The sequence below is a fragment of the Phyllobates terribilis genome, unplaced genomic scaffold (genome assembly GCF_046119375.1).
Source record: "Phyllobates terribilis strain yellow unplaced genomic scaffold, ASM4611937v1 Scaffold_2__4_contigs__length_985480577, whole genome shotgun sequence".
Taxonomy (NCBI): Eukaryota; Metazoa; Chordata; class Amphibia; order Anura; family Dendrobatidae; genus Phyllobates; species Phyllobates terribilis.
In genome coordinates this window covers 749,261,115-749,283,656 of record NW_027362762.1, presented here as the reverse complement: position 1 = coordinate 749,283,656, position 22,542 = coordinate 749,261,115, and the positions used below count along the sequence as shown (strand labels likewise).

The 22,542-nt window shown below is 46.2% G+C and overlaps 1 protein-coding gene across 1 annotated transcript in view; it reads left to right on the top strand.

Moving 5' to 3' along the window:
- The window catches only part of NYX (nyctalopin), a 62,620-nt gene extending 40,279 nt beyond the window's left edge, over window positions 1–22,341 (top strand). The window contains exon 3 of the mRNA XM_073669254.1: window positions 20,091–22,341. Coding sequence (XP_073525355.1) covers window positions 20,091–21,463 — 1,373 coding nt within the window. The 3' untranslated portion in view covers window positions 21,464–22,341. The remainder of the gene's footprint in view (window positions 1–20,090) is intronic.
- Window positions 22,342–22,542: the final 201 nt, after the last annotated feature.

The window sequence follows — 22,542 nt, the reverse complement described above, 5'->3', positions numbered from 1 at the left end:
TCATCCCCCTCCCTTCCCTAGCCAGGGCCAAACGCCAGGGAAAGACAGGGCGATTGGTGAAGAGCCAACATAGGGACGTTAGTGGAGTCAGGGTGATATTAGATCAGCCTAGGAGGTCTTCACTCCCCCCTTTCCCTAGAGTCTGAGCCCTCTTTTCCCCCTTCCCTTTGTGTTGCACTTAGTCTTTCCTACACCTTGCGTGACATTGGGATACTATCGGTGGTTTATCCTGAATTTCACCATGATAGCTGCACCCCTGACTGACCTTCTTAAGGGCACGAAGACGTCGATTGCCAAACAGTCTCTTGAATCAGGGATGGCGTTTCAAGAGTTGAAGCTCAGGGCTACAAGACTTCACTTTCATGTGGAACACAGGCCTGGGAAGCCTCATGGTAAAGCAGATACCCTGTCTAGACTTTCCTGTTTGAGTGACTGAAGGTGCCAAAACCGTTGGCTATGGGCAGAGGGGGGGTGATATGTGACAAAGTCACTGGCAAAGTACTGGATGGGAGATATGTATCACTGAGGTTGTTAGCTTCAGTAATATGAAATTTTCCAGCACACTAAGTGCTGAGAGGGGTTCATCGGCCATGTTTCGGGCTAGGTTGACTGAACAGTGGGTGGAGTCCAGAGGATAAATACTCAGCCTTCTGGAGAATTCGCTGTTGGGTGGGCCTGGAGGTGCAAGCTCCAAGACTGTGTTTTCATGTTAAGGAAAGCTGAAACTTTTGTTGTTTGTTCCTGAGGGGGCTAATCCTCACAGCAACATGGACTGTGCCATACGTTATGTTTTTTGTTTTCCTGTTAGGCCGGAAGGCCGTGTTTGTTTTGGTAATGTTGCACTGGTTTATGCAGTACCTTTAATAAACCAGTGGAAGATTTAAAGAGACAGAGTTCTTCTGCCTAACTTTATGAGTTGAGCTTTATGAGCTGAGTGAGCCGATCTACCACAATGTATATACATATGTACCAAAAAACTGACCTGCACCTCCAAACAGGATAAAGCAAGTGTGAGCAGGTGCAAGCTGTTAAAGCTACATAACATCCTAACAAAAGCGTACCTTTCTTTGTTGGGACCCTAACCTTCATTTTTATAAGTATATTCTATATAGCAGTAATGCAGTTCAAATTTAATATATTCAATGTTTGCATACATCTTAGCACTTACAGTGCACTGCTGTATTCTCTTGTGTGTATATATACATATATATGTAGCACCCTGAGGATTCGGCTGCTACAGGGGTATTGCACCTCAACCCAGAGGTGTGGTATTCCACTCCCGGGTAAGGATGGAGTGTGGAACTGAGCTCAGATAGCTGCATGCACTACACACATCCCATTTCCGAGGAACAGACCAACGGTACTCCCACTTAGAAATGTGCAGGTACGACCGAGTCTGTTCCTGGCTGGAGTGGGAGGGGGGTGGTACATCCCAGTAGTGTAGGGGCAGATAGGGGGAGCAGCCTGGGTAAAGTTAGGAGCTCATTGGGTGCTGGTCACCTGAGCTCACACATAGAGGGAGTATATAAGGTGGGCACCATCTAAGATCAGGGTCAGTCAGTCAGCCAGTCTTTGCAGAGAAGTCAGAGGAAGAGAGCAGAGAGCAGAGAAGCCCCAGAGAGAGTGAGAGTGGAGCAAGAAAGACCCAGAGGGGGAAACAAAAAGGAACTCTGAGAACCCATATACGAACCTAGGGTGAAGAGTTGGCAAAAGGGTACCGGATCCCAAACTGGTGGGGGCTAAAGCACACCTCAGCCAGAGACCGGAGGCCGTGGGCAGGATCTGCCACGGCCACCCACCACATCCACCCTGAAGGCAAACCACGTGTAGGGTCAGGGAACCCAAGGCCAAGGGTCGCCCAACAGAAGGCCCGAGGGAGCTGGACTTAGGTGGATCCCTGGTGGGGACGGCCAGAAGAAAGGACAAGAAGGAGGGCTCAGGGACACGCTCCGGACTTGCTTGGGGGTTGGCTGAATCCAGGACCTGGTGGACGCAGCACGGCTCGGGTGGTCACTCAAGGCCGGAGTGACCGGAACATCTGCAGTAAGTAAACACCCTGAACTGCACAACCCGACTCTGTCTTTACTTATCACCTACGCTGCACCACCACAACCCCCATCCTCTGCACCTGACCCCCTGAGGCCATACCCCTCCCGTTGGGGGTTATACCATCTAAAGCTGCACCAACACCATCAGCCTCAGCGGACCCTGCTGCAGCGGCGGCCGTAGTGACCGCAATCCAACGGGTGGCGTAGTCGACATAACGAACTTTGTAACATCTGTAGGACTGCCACATACTCTGAGCTTGACACCCTGGGCACGGACCGGGTCACAGCCACTCGGAGACTACAACCCCCATCTGATCCGGCTCCGGGTATTCCCCTAAAGAATATGGCCCAGGGGGCGCGTCATATACATTGCTCAAAAAAATAAAGGGAACATTTAAACAACAGAATATAACTCCAAGTGAATCAAACTTCTGTGAAATCAAACTGTCCACTTAGGAAGCAGCACTGATTGACAATCAATTTCACATGCTGTTGTGCAAATGGAATAGACAATAGATGGAAATTATTGGCAATTATCAAGACACATTCAGTAAAGGAGTGGTTCTGCAGGTGGGGACCACAGACCACATCTCAGTACCAATGCTTTCTGGCTGATGTTTTGGTCACTTTTGAATGTTGGTTGTGCTTTCACACTCATGGTAGCATGAGATGGACTCTACAACCCACAGAATTTGCTCAGGTAGTGCAGCTCATCCAGGATGGCACATCAATGCGAGCTGTGGCAAGAAGGTTTGCTGTGTCTGTCAGTGTAGTGTCCAGAGGCTGGAGGCGCTACCAGGAGACAGGCCAGTACACCAGGAGACGTGGAGGGGGCCGTAGGAGGACAACAACCCAGCAGCAGGACCGCTACCTCCACTTTTGTGCAAGGAGGAAGAGGAGGAGTACTGCCAGAGCCCTGCAAAATGACCTCCAGCAGGCCACAAATGTTGATGTGTCTGCACAAACGGTTAGAAACCGACTCCATGAGGGTGGTATGAGGGCCCGACGTCCACAGATGGGGGTTGTGCTCACAGCCCAACACCGTGCAGGACGCTTGGCACTTGCCACAGAATACCAGGATTGGCAAAGTCACCACTGGCGCCCTGTGCTCTTCACAGATGAAAGCAGGTTCACACTGAGCACATGTGACAGACGTGGAGTCTGAGAAGCCGTGGAGAGCGATCTGCTGCCTGCAACATTCTTCAGCATGACCGGTTTGGCAGTGGGTCAGTAATGGTGTGGGGTGGCATTTCTTTGGAGAACCGCACAGCCCTCCATGTGCTCGCCAGAGGTAGCCTGACTGCCATTAAGTACCGAGATGAGATCCTCAGACCCCTTGTGAGACCATGTGCTGGTGTGGTTGACCCTGGGCTCCTCCTAATGCAGGACAATGACAGACCTCATGTGGCTGGAGTGTGTCAGCAATTCCTGCAAGATGAAGGCATTGAAGCTATGGACTGGCCCGCCTGTTCCCCAGACCTGAATCCGATTGAGCACATCTGGGACATACACTGTATGTATATATACCATTAAAGTTGTAATCCCATCTTAGAGTGGTTGATATATATGTATATCTGACCTTGTTTGATCTCTGCGATGCCCGTCAATTATAAAAACTAAGGGACTAGGGTACATTGGCATTTTTCTAGGACAGTACTAGTCCCAGCTTCCACTGTTCAAGAAACTGTAACACAACCCCATTAAAAGTAAATGCTTCTGTGCCACAGTTCCCTAAACAGCAGGTATACAATAGTGCAACAGTGAAGATCCTGTAGCTTGGAACTATCGTTTTGGCACATAAATTTTGAATATCGGGATTCTAGCAATCAGACCCGGACTGATGAGGATTTGCAATAATACCTTATTTACCCTTTTGGAACAGATTCCAGATTCCATATTGTAATGCAGCGACTTGCTGGCATTACGGTAATGGTCCAGGATGTGTTTTACCTGACCATGTACCTTCCCCCTCAGGTGACTGGTCACATGACTGTGACATAGCACAGGTCCTGTGCGCACAGAATGTCTGTCTGATCACATGACTGTGACATCAGCAAGGTCCTGTCAGTATGTGTGTGTGTGCACGGGATGCATATATAAACCCTGCTTGATGGGAGACAGGTGTGTTCTGTGAGAGGCATGAGGCCTGTTCCCCATGTGTGTGGGACACCGTTCGGTGTGAGGCGTAAGGCCTGTGCTCCGTGTGTGTGGGACACCGTTTGTGAGAGGCCTAGTGAGGCCGAGTGAAGCCTGGCAGCCTGAAAGGCAAAGACTGGATCCTGTGTGGATGCTAGTGGCCTTGGAAGGCAGAGGCTTGAGGAAGAGTCCTGAAAGGCAGAGCCTGGATCTTGTGTGGATGTCAGTGGCCTTTGAGGGAACGACGGCTGGAGACCCCCACCTGGGAAGCCGCAAAGCCACAGTGGTGGCGGAGTAATGGACTGAGACAGCTAAACCCGGCAAAGGTAATACCCTGTGTTATAAGGACATTAATATGGACATTGCTATTTTATTACCTTGCTGAAGGCTGTTACTTGGGCCACTTGGGCCTGTCTGCTACTTGAGAGACTCCCGGATGTTAAGTGTGTAAACATGCCGGTGGCGGACTAAGATGGACTGTGTGAACTGTGGTTTATGAAGTGTAATAAACTGCAGCATTAAGAAATACCGGAAGGACATTGCTGGTGTGCTTTGATTTACCCGGTGCAGCGAGTATTCCCCATTATGATGACTAGTGCTGCCTTACAATATATAGTCACGGAGTTGCAGAAAACTTGACATAATTCTGTTTGAACAATCTTCTTTAATAAAGTCTCCCTGGTGGAAAACTTCACAATTACTTGATAGCGCAGACAGAACGTTGTGGCAATCACATTACTATTATATATCACACAATAGACAGACACAAAAAAAAACCATTAAAATCAACCTGTCAGCAGGGTTTTGCCAAGTAAACTACAGACAATGTCATGTTGGGCTGTTGCACTGATTAAAATAATACCTGGGGTGAAGAAATCCATCTTGTGGTTCTTGTGTAAGCAGTGTTTGCAGTTTTGAGTTAATGATATGCCCGTGTTCCGGGACGGGACTGTAGGCAGGGTCTTATCCTGGTACTCTAGGCCAGATCAGCAAGAAAAGACCTGCGCACAGGCCCACCCCGAAGCACGAGTAAGTTCTTCATCATAGAGACAGACAGAGAGAGACAGACAGACAGCCAGAGAAGGAGAGAGACAGCTAGACAAGTAGACAGAGAGAGAGACAGCCAGAGTGGGAGAGAGACAGACAGAAAGCCAGGGAAGCGCGTCGTAGGCCTCGCCCATCGGCGACCTCGTCACATGATCGCTGGTCGCCTATGGGTCAGCATGACAACACAGGGTCTGCCGGAGACCCCTGTGGTTGTCACTGCCAGATTGCTATTGCTATAAGCGCCAACTAGCGGTCGGCGCTCATAGCAAGTGAGCAAATCTGCTACACACAGACAATCTGATCATCGCCTGTGTGTAGCAGAGGGGATCAGATAACTGCTCCTATGAAGACTATTGAAGCATGCAAAAAGAGTGAAAAAAAATGTTTTTAAATATAAAAAAATATATAAAAGTTTAAATCACCCCCCTTTTGCCCCATTCAATGTAAAACAGTTAAAAAAAAACCACACACACATATTTAATATCGCCGCTTTCAGAATCGCCCGATCTATCAATATAAAAAAAGAATTAATCCGATTGGTAAACTGCGTAACGAGAAAAAGATTCTAAACGCCAGAATTATGTTTTTTTTTGTCGCCACAACATTGCAATAAAATGCAATAACAGGTGATTAAAACATCGTATCTAACTCAAAATGGTATCGATGAAAACATCAGCTCGGCGCACAAAAAATAATCCCTCACCCGACCCCAGATGACGAAAAATGGAGACGCTATGGGTCTCAGAAAATGGCGCCATTTTTTTGTTTTAGCAAACTTTGGATTTTTTTTTTCACCACTTAAATAAAAACGAAGCTATACATGTTTGGTATCTACGAACTTGTAATGACCTGAATAATAATAATGGCAGGTCAATTTTAGCATTCAGTGAACGTGGTAAAAAAAAAAAAACAACTGTGGAATTGCACTTTTTTTTGCAATTTCACCACATTTGGAAAAATGCAAAAAAATAAAAAAGTTATGGCTCTGGGAAGAAGGGGAGCAAAAATCGAAAACGCAAAAACGGAAAATACTCCGTTCATGAAGGGTTTAAACATAGACAGTTTATTGTACTGATTGTTGGAGGTATCATACACCATTAAAGGGAACCAGTCATCTGAAAAAATGTTATTAACCTACAGATATGGGATTAATCAGTATGTTAACAGCATTCTGAATCTGGATGAAAGCCAAGATGAAATTAACTATTTCTCCTGGTAGCGTTCCAATTTCACTCACGGGGGCAGTGCCGATGCATATTCAGTCACCATTCTTTGTATAGAGAGCGGCGGCTGTAACCACGTCCTCGGCAATGACTGAATGGATTTCATGAATATAATAAAATCTAATAAATGCCAGTCAATTATCAGCCTTGTGAAAGGTCTGCAAGGAAGTACAGCGCTCTACATTTGTGCCTAATGACCTTTCCTAGTATTTACTTGTACATCTCGCAGTAGACATTCAGAGATGCCTTGTAATCTACAAATCACCAAGAAATTGATAATATCCTGCTGGGTCCCCAAAAGAAAGAAAAACTTCTTTAGACCTAACATGACTTTACTGCTGAAAGGACATTTGTTGTAACTTTCTGCAGAACAGACTTTAAATTGAAGGGGAAGGTAGGACTTCCAGAGATCTATGTCCTGCTCCTCTTTCCACATTTGTAATTTACTGTGTCCAGAGCAAGTGCTGCGGATGACCCCCAACATAGACACTACGCTACGCCCCATATGCGAGAATATGAAAATGGTAGCATGATGCATTGGATGTGTGGCACCCCAGGGGTCTGGTTGCCACAGTGGCATTGCCTCCCTCACAGGGGGTGATGCCATGCCTGGAAGCAAAGAGGGGTCCCCTAATCAGGTATACCAGAATCCAACACTTTCCTGGCTCCAGACCAGAAAGGGGAGCTCCTCCCCTTAACAACTGGAATCTGGAGGCGGGGTTAGTAAGAGTGAGTTGAAGGGAGTTGGAGACAGGAGAGCGACGAGGAAGGACCTGGGGAAGGGAGATATGATCAAGCTCGCTCCAGAGGCAATCGGACACCGGAGTCCGAGGTTGTGGGGCACTGAAGGCCCGGCAGCTAAATCCGGAGGGCAGGAGACTGCAGATCTCCTGGCCCCACCAGACGCCCGGCGGCTCAGCAGCATCATAGGGCCCAGCACCGCCACGTGGGAGCGACACTTGAGGAAGGTCCGAGCTGCCTGCCATACGGGTGAGGAAAAAGACGTTTTACTCAGGGACGAGGGCCGCAGCATAACTTCAAGCAGCAGGGCCAAAGAGAATAGCGCACAGGGAAGGCCTACAACTCTACCTGGCAAGGTGGATCCCCAACTTGCTTCCAGACCGCCCGGGCCTCCACTACTAGCTAATACCCGTGCCCCGGTCTGCTTGATAAACCGCAAGTAAAGATAGAGGAACCGCCATTAAGTTGTTGTCTGGTCATTACCTGTGCCCTCAGCCCTGTATTACACCGCACCAAAAACATCAACTTCCACAATTCTTCATATACTACCCTGGAGCTTAGCTCTGCCTGTGGAGAGCTGAACCAACTCTGCTATGTCACCATCAGCTCCAGTGGATCTGCACCGCACCCCATATAGCCGCATACCACAGGTGGCGCCACGAACATTATCTCTAAGAACTTTATTCCTCTTTTACTTTCCCTTTAATTGACTGCCCTGGGTCACGGACCGGGCCACTGCCACCGTAACATCCCCCGCACCGATCGGCCCGGCTACCGAGTACCCCACGGCCCCAAGGGGTGCGTCAACTTGGCGTCACAAACAGGATTCAAAGCCCGGTATAACCGGGTACTGTGTGCCATAGACTTTGCTGAACTCTGTAATCACGTCATTTGCCATCAGTGGAGGGGAAGGAGGAGGCCCCGATCCGGAACCGCCGGGTAAGCGATCCCTCTCGCCTGCAGAGCAGCATACTGGTACGCCAGCAGAAACCCAGGACCTGGCTGAGGTTCACTGGGGGGGAGCGGGGAGATGCCCAACCTGGGAGAGGATCTAGCTGCGGGCACGGCCGCCACTGTAATGCCTTTATCCATGCTGTATATACCAGGGGTGGCGTGGTTGCCTCAGTACTCAGGGGAGTCGCACACCCTGAGCGAATTTGAGGAGAGACTGCGCAGTTTGTTCTAAGTGTACCCCCTGTCTGAGGAGCAAAAAGTCAGCATCCTCATAGGCCAGCTAATCGGTTAAGCCCAGAGAGAGGTGAAGTCCTGGCCGGGCATTGACAAAAACACTGTTAAGGAAATACTGGCCCGGTTGAAGCATAACTTTGACACCCGCACAGCAGCAGAGATTAAAATGAAGTTCTATGGGTGCAAACAAAGGGTGCAGGACAGTGTAGGGGACTATGCTCTAAACCTGCAGAAGGCGCCGTGGGCCATTAAACAGTTATATAAAGGTTTCCCAAGATCATATTAGACTAGGGCACATCAGCATGCATAAGTAAGAGTGTGCCCATGTAACTCCAAAAACATGAAAAAAAACAGAGAAACTAGGAGTTTCTTGTACAAAAATATAACAAAATCTTTATTAAATACACATGTATACACATTAGCAAGAAGACAATATGGGTAAAAGCAGTGTGCATAAAGAGCAGTGTCAGGAAAAAAAAAACCCAGAACAAAAAAACTGGTCAGAGGTTATCTATGATTGTATACTAGGTATGGGCCGGGAAAAGCGGAATATTTAAGGCTGATCATAACAGGTTAATCCAGGTAGTGTATATAAAGCAAGTAATAGGAGTATAAGCACACAGTGTGCCTGCTAAAATGCAAACTCCCAGGGCCACCATCAACACATATATAAGTACCAGAGTATTGTACCACAAAGCCTAAGACCGCTTACCCTAATTGTAGTGTCCCAAAGACCCTCAGACCGATAGCTGGGGTGGATTGGCGTCTTCCCAACGCACATTTCGCGTTGCCTGTGCTTTTCTTTCTCAAGGGAAGTGAGCCATTAAACAGGTAGACCCCGACAGTGTGCGAGACGAGGACAGATTGCTAACTGAGCAGTTTATTGAGGGGCTTCTGTCTAACACTCACCGGACACAGCTGCCCATTATGGCTCTGCAAAACCCTGATCTGGACTTTGCGCAATTTAAAGACCGAGCCATCCAGGTGCTGCGAGAACCAACCCCAAGTGGCACTGCACCCCTCCGGCGCCCAGGTATCACATACCACCAGGAGGTGGCGTCCTTTTCCCTGGCACCTGTGGAGGCTGACGCGCAGACCCTAGATAATGACCCCTCTGCAGACCTACGCCTTCAGGTCCAGGAGCTGACCAAAAATGTGGCTACGTTAACCAAAACCGTGCAGGCCATGCAAGTGTCTCCAAAGGAAAGAATCCAGCTGGCTTCTAGTTCAGATGACGTCCCGTGGCGACGAATGAGAAGAATTCCTCCGACCAGAGGGAGAAACAGCGATCGCTACGACCAGAACGGACAACCCGTCTGCCGCAGCTGTCAAAAGGCGGGGCACTTCGCAAGATTCTGCGCTTTAAATGATCAACCCCTGAGGCAGAGGGCCAACCCCCAGGAGTAAGATGACCAGGCCCACAAAGTTGGCGAGACAAGTACGTGGGAGGACGACCGGTCCTACCTGTGGTGCTTGATGGCATCCCAATGAACGCGTTACTGGACATTGGTTCCCAACGATGCCATATATCCTTTTCAAACGATACTGGACTGATTCAGACATTACCCGCAGTCCAGATGAACATATTAACATCTTTGCCAGCAATGGTCAGCCCTTGCCTCAGGTGGGGTATAAAGAGGTGACCATAAAAGTTGGCCGAGTAGAATTGCTATCACAAGGGAAGATTATTGTAGATATTGATCGCCGAGAAAGCCATCCTATGATAACCTTAGGCACCAATGTGATAGAGAATTGTCTTGGGGAAATTATTGTTTTGTTGCAACAGGTCGCAGAGACTGCTAGTTCTAGTCAGCAGCGAGTTCTGCAGAAGGAGATTAAAGCCCTGATGCAGAGAAAACAGGTAGAGCTGTCTGGTGGAGAAGTAGGCAGTGTCAGAGTGAGTAATCCATTCCCCATTGCAATGCCCCCTAGGAGTGAAATGTTAATATGGTGTCAGGCAGCAATAGGTCTCAGGGGTCAAGATTATCAGGCCCTGGTAGAACCCGTGTACTCTGATAGTAGGCCCACCATCTTGACGGCCAGGGGGGTGGTCGATGTCCGCAAGGAGAGAGTACCGATATGCATCCTGAATTGTGGGGAGAAAGAGGTCCATATACCCCGGTATGCCACCCTTGCTAAGCTGTTCACTGTCAGTAACAATGCAATAAAGGCAGTGGAACCCTTGCCTCCATGCAAACAGGCGGAGGATAATGGCTCCAAGGGGCAGGTGGAGTATTGGTGTTAGAAGCTACAAGTAGGTACCGACTCCACCCCTTTGCACTAAAAGCATGGGGTGTATTGGGTGGTCCAAGAATATGAGCAAGTCTTTAGCAAACACCCACTAGACTTTGGGCAGGTAAAAGGGGTCCAACATCATATCCTCACAGGAGATCATCGGCCCATTAAAGAGAGGTACCGGCCTGTACCCCCAGCTCACTATCAATGTGCTAAAGGAATGTTACGGGAGATGAAGGAGGCTGGGGTGATCAGAGATAGTTGTTGCCCCTGGGCAGCTCCATTAGTCCTTGTTAGAAAGAAAGATGGTACAATGAGGATGTGTGTTGATTATAGGCAGATTAACCGCATTACACATAAGGACGCCTACCTATTACCCAGAATTGAGGAATCATTAGCTGCACTAAGATCCGCTAACTATTTCTCCACTTTGGATCTCACCAATGGGTATTGGCAGGTTCCCGTGGCAGAGGCGGACAGAGAGAAAAACGCGTTTACGACACCAATGGGCCTCTGCGAGTTCAACTGCATGCCATTCGGGCTCTGCAACGCCCCAGGAACTTTCCAGCAGTTAATGGAGTGTTGCCTAGGACACAAAAACTTCGAAACCGTCCTGCTGTACCTAGACGACGTAATCGTCTACTCAAAGACATATGAAGACCACCTGGAACACCTGGCCGAGGTGTTCGAAGCCCTATCTGCTTTTGGCCTGAAGGTAAAGCCGTCCAAGTGCCACCTGTTGAAGCCTAAGGTGCAGTACCTAGGTCATGTGGTAAGTGCCGAAGGTGTAGCACCAGACCCTGAAAAAGTCACCGTGATCAAGGACTGGCCAAGACCCTCCACTATCAAGGAAGTGCGGTAGTTCCTTGGGCTGGTGGGCTACTACAGGAGATTAATCAAGGGTTTCACCAAGATAGCGGCACCCATGCAGGACCTCTTAGTAGGCCAGTCCAAGAAGGCCAAGAGCCAGAATCCTCCATTCAAGTGGAGTAAAACAGAAGAAGAATCCTTCACTCGACTGAAAATGGCTCTTACGGGAGACGAAGTCCTGGCCTACCCCGGCTATGGCCAACCCTTCATACTCTATACGGATGCCAGCAACGTGTGATTTGGAGCGGTGCTGTCCCAGGTACAGCAGGGCAGAGAGAGAGTGATTACCTACGCCAGCAAGAAGCTCCGTCCCATGGAAAGGAACCCCAACATCTATAGTTCTTTTAAGTTGGAGTTTTTAGCCATAGTCTTGGCTGTAACAGAGCGCTTCAAACACTGCCTGGCTTCAGCGAAGTTTACAATTTTCACAGACAATAATCCGCTGACCCACCTTGAAACGGCGAAGCTAGGTGCGCTGGAGCAGCGATGGATGGCCCGGCTGTCCAACTACAAGTTTACCATCAAGTATCCGGCGGGGCATAGAAATGCTAATGCTGATGTACTGTCCAGGATGCCCATCTTGCCAGATGGGGGAGAAGACCCAGAAGAGCTGGAGGAGATAGAGCTACCGGCTTTCCATCGTCACGGGGTGACCCAGTGCTCCCACTGTGTGAGGAACAAGCGCTCCGTCAACAGAGAGGCCACGTTTAACCCATTGCCCCACCATGGATGGGCAGAAACACAGAATAGCGACCCAGCTGTCCACCTAGTAAAGGAGTTGCTGACACAAGCTGACTCGCACCCTGGTCCAGATGCTCCACAGGAGACCCAACAGTTGTGGAAGGAGAAGTGCAAGCTGTTCATCTACGAGGGAAAGCTGTGTCGGAGAAGCATCAACTCCCGGACACACAAACTGGTCTGGCAGGTGGTAGTCCCGAGGCGGGATGCGCCAATGGTCTTGGAGGCGTACCACGATGGAGCAGGACACTTCGGGTGGAAGAAGTTGGAAGTCCTGCTACGTGAGCGATTCTACTGAGCTGGCATGAGGAAAGCAATCGAGAGATGGTGTCGAGAATGTGGTCCATGCAACCTGAGACGGAAAGACCGTGCTAGCCAGAGGGCTCCCCTGCAGCCCATAATCATCAAACAACCACTTGAACTGGTAGCCTTGGGCCACGTAAAGCTAGCCCCAAGCCGGTCAGGCTATGTCTACGCTCTCACCATAGTAGACCACTACTCCCGATTCCTGGTAGTAGTGCCAGTGAAGGATCAGATGGCTAAGACGGCAGCCAAAGCATTTCAACAACACTTTTGTCGCCCGCACGGTTACCCTGAACGAGTGCTTACCGACCAAGGCCCAGCCTTTGAAGCAGAAGTGTTTCAGCAATTCTGTAACTTGTACGGCTGCCAGAAAATAAGGACGCCGCCGTATCATCTCCAGACCAATGGGTTGTGCGAGAAAATGAACCAGGTGGTAATAGACCTGTTGAAGACGTTGCCCCTTGAAGAGTGTAGCATGTGGCCAGAGAAGTTACCAGATTTGGTGGACCTATATAACCACATCCCGGGGAACTCCAACTGTACACCCGCCTACCTGATGAGGGCAAGACCTGGCAAGTTACCCATTGACTTAGACATGGGAGTTTTAACACCTGAGATGACATCACCAGATGCAGAGTGGGATATGGAGCGGCAGCAACAATACCGCAAGGTGCAAGAATTTGTGGAGAGAAGTTTGTCCCGGGCGAGACAGAGGCAGGAGAAAACTTATAATCAACACGCACCTGCAGTTCCCTTATCACCTAGAGAACAGGTACTCAAAAGGAAGAGACGAGTTCACAAATTAGATGATCAGTGGGAGGTTGAGCCATACACCATCTTATCTTCAAATTTCGACAACACCAAGGTATGCCTCATCAGTAAAGATGGAGGAGAGACTTCGGCAGCAGTCTCAAGAGACCACCTGAAGATATGTCCTGATCAATTGAGACACAAAGAGGAAGACCAAAACAGCCCCCAGCACACAGAAAAGGTGGAAGAAACAGTTCAAACCATCCATGGAGAATTTCCCCGGTTTTGGACGCAGGTGAACCAAGCAATTGTGGTACCTGTCCTGACCTTTCCCCAAGTAGCCTCACCGGAAGCCGTAGAGACTCTAGAACAGTCAGCCCCAGAAACAGATGCTCCATCAGCAATGGATCAGGAGAATCCACCACCTGCTAGCGGTGTATTTGTTATACCCATGGTGAGTCAAAGAAGTCATAGAAGACTACCAAGCCTACCAGTATTACCTCAGACTAACCATAGTGTAGTTCACACTGAGCCCACCACACCAGTGGTAGACACCAGAGACCCGGGTAGGTCATTGGCAACAACTGGACTGCGTAGATCAACCCGTAGTACCATAGGTCAGCTCCCTGCCCGTTATAGGGACTAAAGTAGTAAAATAATAGTATATGTTATATAGTTGCAACCGTTAAATATGAGAGCCTACAGAGACTTCCTTTAAGAACTTTTAAGTAATCGTGAGTGTATATAGTTATTAAATTCATGGACAAATGGACCACAGGACTAGGTGTGGTCAGGACAATGTTAAATAAAGTTAATTGTTGGCCTTGAAAATAAACCGCAGGCGTGGCCAAAAACCAGGCCCACCGACAGAGTGTCCTGAAGCCACGCCCAGGGACGATACACGAAGTGGGTTGAGGCAGTTCCCACCAACCAACCTTCAAGTGCCCGGAAAAAGACAATTCCTGGGTAGTGGCGTAAAGACTAAGCACCGCAATGTCTGCTCCCGGTTCTAGTTTGGTTTTTGTTATTCTGCAATTTTTGCCCTTTTGAGACTTTGTAAACTATTTGTAATATGAATCGTTATTGTTGTTAATTGTTTAATTCTAAAGGAGTCCTCAGTCCGGGAGTACTGAATTTAACTAGGGGGAATGTGGCACCCCAGGGGTCCAGTTGCCACAGTGGTATAGACTCCCTCACAGGGGGTGATGCCATGCCTGGAAGCAAGGAGGGGTCCCCTAATCAGGTATACCAGCATCCAACACTTTCCTGGCTCCAGACCAGAAAGGGGAGCTCCTCCCCTCGCAACTGGAATCTGGAAGCGGGGTTAGTAAGAGTGAGTTGAAGGGAGTTGGAGACAGGAGAGTGATGAGGAAGGACGTGGGGAAGGGAGCTGTGAACAAGCTCGCCCCAGAGAGAAGCGCAAGGGAATCGGACACCGGAGTCCGTGGTTGTGTGGGCACTGAAGGCCCGGCAGCTAAATCCGGAGGGCAGGAGACTGCAGATCTCCTGGCCCCACCAGACGCCCGGCGGCTCAGCAGCATCATAGGACCCAGCACCGCCACGTGGGAGCGACACTGGAGGAAGGTCCGAGCTGCCTGCCATACGGGTGAGGAAAAAGACGTTTTACTCAGGGACGAGGGCCGCAGCATAGCTTCAAGCAGAAGGGCCAAAGAGAATAGCGCACAGGGAAGGCCTACAACTCTACCTGGCAAGGTGGATCCGCAACTTGCTTCCAGGCCGCCCGGGCCTCCACTACTAGCTAGTACCCGTGCCCCGGTCTGCTTGATAAAGATAGAGGAAACCACCATTAAGTTGTTGTCTGGTCATTAGCTGCGCCCTCAGCCCTGCATTACACCGCACCAACAACATCAACTTCCACAATTCTTCATATACTGCCCTTGAGCTTAGCTCTGCCTGTGGAGAGCTGAACCAACTCTGCTGCATCACCATCAGCTCCAGTGGATCTGCACAGCAGCGGCGGCCCCATATATATACCACAGGTGGCGTCACGAACATTATCTCTAAAAACTTTATTCCCCTTTTACTTTCCCTTTAATTGACTGCCCTGGGTCATGGACCGGGTCACTGCCACCGTGACATCCCCAGCAGCGACCGGCCCGGCTACTGAGTACCCCAAAGCCCCAAGGGGCATGTCAACTGCTGTATCACAAAAGTAATCTCCAGTAATGGCATTGTTTCCAGAGAAAGATATCTCCATAGCACAGTAACATACAGAAGGCCTATACAGCAGCATATATACATTGAGCATGAAGCTATACAGTAGTCCTAGGAGTCCTAAAAACCCTTAGGAACTGAGAGCTAAAACCTGACACTTTGGCTTGATATGTATTTTTTTTACCATTAGGTGATTAATAAATAGGGGGAGAATCTAACAATTTATAGTCCACATTTATTAATATTGGTTTGCACCAATGAAAGTGAAGAGAATAGTTGTTTTATAAAGTTCCGAATTTACTTAGAGTGATCCCTATGAAGCGCATTTGCGATACAGGAGCGCGGAAGCACTGATTGAAATACTGAATTATCAAGTACCCGGTGCGACTCAGGCCATAAGGGCCTTCTAATGTATTGTTGCCAAACCTATCCCCCGATGAACCCCTAAAATAAGAGGGCGAAACGCATTAGAAATTGGGGTTTATGTATCAAGAAAAATAACAGATACACGATAAGTATCAATTATGTTTATATGTGGACATTCCATATCCATGCTATCCTAGGTAGTCCCTGTAAATTTATAAATGTCTGTATTCACTGGTTACTGTCCGTGCCTTTGACATGTATAGATTTTTGCATTCGTGTCTATTTGCCTAGATTTACATATCTGAATTATTTGAATATTGAATAAATAGTGATCAGATATTGAAATTGATGTTCTATCTGAGAGGTGGGATTATACATTGGATTAAGAAACACATGATAAACATTTTCTATGGCTATATATAAACATTATGCATCTATGATATTCAAGGAAGTTTTTAATCTGTAAGAACTACCATATATGTCTGAATTATCTGGCTATTCATGAAGTGCAGGTTTCCTGCTCGTATTGAGGGATTGATGTATCATTGCATATACTTAATGTACCTGGCTTATTTAATATACCTTGAAATACACTGCTCAAAAAAAATAAAGGGAACACTTAAACAACAGAATATAACTCCAAGTAAACCAAACTTCTGTGAAATCAAACTGTCCCCTTAGGAAGCAACACTGATTGACAATCAATTTCACATGCTGTTGTGCAACATGGAATAGACAATAGATGGAAATTATTGGCAATTATCAAGACACCCTCAATAAAGGAGTGGTTCTGCAGGTGGGGACCACAGACCACATCTCAGTACCAATGCTTTCTGGCTGATGTTTTGCTCAGTTTTGAATATTGGTTGTGCTTTCACACTCGTGGTAGCATGAGATGGACTCTACAACCCACAGAAGTTGCTCAGGTAGTGCAGCTCATCCAGGATGGCTCATCAATGCGAGCTGTGGCAAGAAGATTTGCTATGTCTGTCAGCATAGTGTCCAGAGGCTGGAGGCGCTACCAGGAGACAGGCCAGTACATCAGGAAACTTGGAGGGGGCCGTAGGAGTGCAACAACCCAGCAGCAGAACCGCTACCTCTGCCTTTGTGCAAGGAGGAACAGGAGGAGCACTGCCAGAGCCCTGCAAAATTACCTCTAGCAGGCCACAAATGTGCATGTGTCTGCACAAACGGTTAGAAATCGACTCCATGAGGGTGGTATGAGGGCCCGACGTCCACAGATGGGGGTTGTGCTCATAGCCCAACACCGTGCAGGACGCTTGGCATTTGCCACAGAACACCAGGATTGGCAAAGTCGCCCTGTGCTCTTCACAGATGAAAGCAAGTTCACACTGAGCACATGTGACAGACGTGACAGAGTCTAGAGACACCATGGAGAGTGATCTGCTGCCTGCAACATCCTTCAGCATGACCGGTTTGGCAGTGGGTCAGTAATGGTGTGGGGTGGCATTTCTTTGGAGGGCCACACAGCCCTCCGTGAGCTCGCACGGGTAGCCTGACTGCCATTAGGTACCGAGATGAGATCCTCAGACCCTTTATGAGACCATATGCTGGTGCGGTTGGCCCTGGGTTCCTCCTAATGCAGGACAATGCCAGACCTCATGTGGCTGGAGTGTGTCAGCAGTTCCTGCAAGATGAAGGCATTGAAGCTATGGACTGGCCCGCCCATTACCCAGAGCTGAATCCGATTGAGCATATCTGGGACATCATGTCTCGCTCCATCCACCAACGTCATGTTGCACCACAGACTGTCTAGGAGTTGGCGGATGCTTTAGCCCAGGTCTGGGAGGAGATCCCACAGGAGACCATTTGCAACCTCATCAGGAGCATGCCCAGGCATTGTAGGGAGGTCATAAAGGCACGTGGAGGCCACACACAATACTGAGCCTCATTTTGACTTGTTTTAAGGACATTACATCAAAGTTGGATCAGCCTGTAATGTGTTTTTCCACTTTAATTTTGGGGGTGACTCCAAATCCAGGCCTCCATTGGTTAATAAATGTGATTTCCATTGATGATTTTTGTGTGATTTTGTTATCAGCACATTCAACTTTGTACAGAACAAAGTATTCAATGAGAATATTTCATTCATTCAGATCTAGGATGTGTTATTTGAGTGTTCCCTTTATTTTTTTGAGCAGAGTATATACCAGTGATCAGATGTCTTTCATTGGTGCTCAATTTAACAACAGCCTTTGCTATGTGAATCTTTTTTTATATATTTTTTGAGTATTTATCTTTGTTTTTACAAACACTATTATGTTATCACATATCTTTTGGTATTAAAATCTAAGGCATAATAGGATCAGTGAGGGAGAGCAGACGAGCAGCGGGGGTGCCATATCGCAATATTAGGGTGCCAACCTCCGCGCCAAGGTAGTGGAAGCTTATTAGGCCTGGATAGGGACAACTCCCTCTACCCCCCTCAGTGGAACTCTAAAAGTATAAGGCCCTCCTTTGTAACAATATATTTAATAAAAATGTTGTAAATAGTAGGAGGGCCTTTTCTAAGTTGGCGTGGAACTATTGATTTATGAAATAAAAATTAAAACAATGGTTATGTTTTAAGTACACACATATCTTAATAAATATGTGCCTTTCATATTGTTCCATTTTCTTCTTGATATGAGCAGCCGAACATTTGCACCACTAATTTGCATCTTTTTTGCTTTTTGTTTGTAAATATGACTAAAACTACACTTACATGACAAAATGCAATTCTCATCTATGTTAAAAACATTGCACAGTTTTAGATGTGACTTTTTAAGGTGTGCAATTTCTGCCTCGTTCAGGCATGAACTAAGTAATAAATATGAGCCTATGTATTGTCACTGGTATATGGTGAGCCCTATTCATTCAGGATGGACAGATATTAATTATGGATGGTCTTATAAAGATGAAGAGGTAGCCTTAGTCAAGTAATTATGCAGCTTTCAACCTGTTAATACACAAGGATAAGAAGGAAAATAGTACTTTGGGTAGGAAAAGACTAAGGCTACGATCCCACAATGAACTTTTGATGCTTTTTTGATGTTGCAGAATTTCTGCACCTATTACTTAAATTAGTTTACTTGCATTTTTCATTGAGTTTTTGTGTGCTTTTTTTAACATACGTTTCTTTCTCTATTTGGTCTTTAATTCTTTAAATACAGCTGCTTTGTTTTTGATACTTCATGGTTTTTTGCTTTGACAAAACTTTATTGCTATACTTATGTGTGGATTACACGGCTTTTTGATGCGCTTCCGTGGCGGAAAAGCACTAAAAACATGTTCCTTTTTAAGCTGCTGGTATTCCGCATCTAATATAAGTCTATGGGGAAAATCTGCACAGAAAACTCAGCGTACCCACAACAGAAATTGACATGCTGCAGATTCGAAAAATTTATCGCAGGCAAGTTTATACAAAGGTAAAAAGTAGCACAGTGGGCAGGAGATTTCTATAAATCTCATCCACTTTTCTGGAATTGTAAGATGCTGCATTTTTGACGTAGCAAAAACACGCAGCGTCAAAAACTCGCCAAAGGCTCATCGTGGGAACGTAGCCTAAGAATTGTCTTTTCTTTCAGTGCTACATTGTGATCCATATAGTCACATGGAATATTAACTAAAGGGACCTGTCATGTTGAAAATTGTATTTGATCTGCAGCAGGATGTTATAGAGTAGAAGGAGCTGATCAGAGTCATATACATTTTTTGTGAGAAGTTTCAGTAAAGCTTGCATTTTATTCATTGCAATCCCTGCTGTTGCATGAGTCCAGTGGGTTACCCCTGCATGATTGTGCATGCAGATATAACTGCCAATCACTGATTAGGACCACCCCCTGGACTCGTATTTCATTAATTGAAATCCTTGGTGATTGTATGCATATGGGTCCAGTGGGTGGTCCTCGTCTGTGTTTAGCAGTTATTTCTGCATGTGCGGTCACACAGGGCCCACCCACTGGATTCCTATGCTTACAAAAACCAGGGATTTCAATGAATAAATTACAAGTTATACTGATTTTTTTTCCACAAGCCTTTATATCATTCTGCTCGGCTTTTCTTTGTATATACAATGTTGTCCACAGTTCGGACTGCATGCACAATGTGACAGGTACTCTACAACTTTGCTCTGGAACAAGCACAATATATTTCAATTACTATTACTATAATTCAGAAAAGTACAGCAATTTCACTAGTCATGTAATAAATGAGGAATGTGTTTTCTTTTACATGACATCTAACACAGATTTTTTTTCTTTTCTTTTAGCTGTTCTTTTTATTCAGCCACTTTATGCCATATGGGCTTGTTACCGCTCCTGTCCATCAAGCTGTGCTTGTACTCATGAACGAAACTGCTCTGTTTTATGTGATCGAATAGGACTCCTGGAGATCCCTAATGAATTTCCATGTGAAGCTTCCTTTATTAACCTAGATAAAAACAATATCAAATTTCTCTCAGAACGGGCTTTTGGGACTTTGCCTTCATTAAAATTTCTTTCACTGAGTCACAACAACATATCATTTATTACTCCTGGTGCTTTCAAAGGATTGCCCAATCTGATTGAGCTCAAAATGGCCCATAATGAGTACATTCGATATTTGCACACTCGAACTTTTTCTGCATCAAAGAAGCTAATAAAATTAGATTTAGCAGACTGCAATTTATTCAACATTCCTGACAGGCTTTTTGTTGATCTTCCATTACTACGAGAACTTATGTTTTTTCAAAACAACTTTCGGAGGATTCCAGGAGCCATTCGAGGAATGAAGAGTTTGACTCACGTATATCTGGAAAGTAACAGGATTGAGGCTGTAGCTTATAATTCTCTACAAGATATACCTAATCTAACCTATCTTAACCTCCAAGACAACAAAATATATGTGATCCATGATAAATCTTTTCAAGATTGTCAGAAAATGGAGTATCTTTTTCTTAATGACAACTTACTGAATGAGCTTCCAGACAACTCATTCAAAGGATTAAAGAAACTGAAGATGCTAAACTTAGGTGGGAACTATATACGAAATGTCTCAGGTGCTTGGTTTCAAGATTTAGTTGAACTGGAAGTTCTTTATCTAGACCGAAATAAGATAAGCTTCATTGAAGAAGAAGCTTTTGAAAACCTCACCACCTTAGTATCTTTGCATCTAAATAGCAACAACTTGACCACTTTACCCTTTGAAGTCTTTAGACCAGTGTATTTTATAGGAAGGCTATATCTTTTCAAGAATCCATGGGAGTGCGACTGTAGGATTGAATGGTTAAGAGAGTGGATGGAAAGTTACAAGCTTGTACGAGATATTCCATGTTCATCACCATCATCATTGGCCGGCATTGACCTCAGCAGTGTTTTCTTTCAAAAGTCCACCGAAGGAGTCTGCCTGGACCCAACAGAGCAAAATTTTACTTACTATATTCCCCTTCCTACAGAACGGCTTCTGTCTACAATGGAATCCAAACTTAGTAGCTTGATCTCCAAACTACTTTTTCCTAAAAGAATGAATGAAGATTTTGGAAACACAACTGAAAGTTTTGATAACAGCACATATAGTGAAACTAGCAAGGCCACCACATCTCTATCATCACAGAATATAACATTTATGTTGTTTCTAGTTTATATGGCAATAAATATATTTTAAGCTGTCCGTAAGGATCTCATGAATGGAACTAAAAAAATTGACGTCTTGACAGCTGTTCACTAACTTATACAAATTTTTATATTTATATTTTTATGTCTAGTGATTAAAGAGAATCTGTAACCAGATTTATACTGCACCAAACGGGGCAACAAAAAGTAGGACCCAACAGTATATTACTAATTGGACTTCTTGTAGTTTTCTTTTTAAAAAACATTGCTGCAGCGCTGCTTGTTCTTTGTTTTTTTTAGTGATGAGCTAGTGCTGTGTTGTCCTGGTAATCATGAGCTCTGCTATCCTTGTTTCTGCTCTTGATTGTATTTTAACCTATTTTGTTACTAGAACTTTGACCTCCGGATAGTAATGCTGAGATGGAGATAATTGTAGCAATCCAATATAATGCATATAGAACATTTCGGTCTTACAATATAGAACTTCAGACATAAGGATTGCATGTCAATGAACAGAAACCAAGTAGAGAGGATATGCCAAGCCCGAAGTGACAATTTGCCTGACTGGGCAAATTCCTGGTGGGCTGCACTTATTGTTGCAAAGAGGACCTGCCAGCTTGCACTACATTTAGGCTGTAGGGGGTACCAGACCATTCATCTCTGCAACATACATCAGCTTTGGTCTTTTCATTGTTCTTTCTAAGGCTGTTCTGTGTGGAGCTCAGTGCTGGCTTCTCCACTCTTCCTCCTTACCTTGTGCTTCCTCCTGCTCCTGATGTTCAAGATAGCACCTAAATCCAGACCCGTCAATGGCAAATTTATTGTAAGATGTAAATAGTGTGTGTTAGATTGTGTACTGTGATTGGCTAAAAAAGGAAATGCTGCACTGTATACTGATGGTGGCATGATACACTGTGTTTGGATAGAGACTGTGTTGTTAGAGACTGTAGGGTATGTTACACTGTGCCGTTATATGCTGCAGGGTATGTTACACTGTGCCGTTATATGCTGCAGGGTATGCTAAACTGTGGCGTTACATGCTGCAGGATATTTTACACTGTTGCGCTAGATGCTGCAGGGAATGTTACACTGCAGCATACAATGGCACAGTGTAACATACCCTGCAGCATA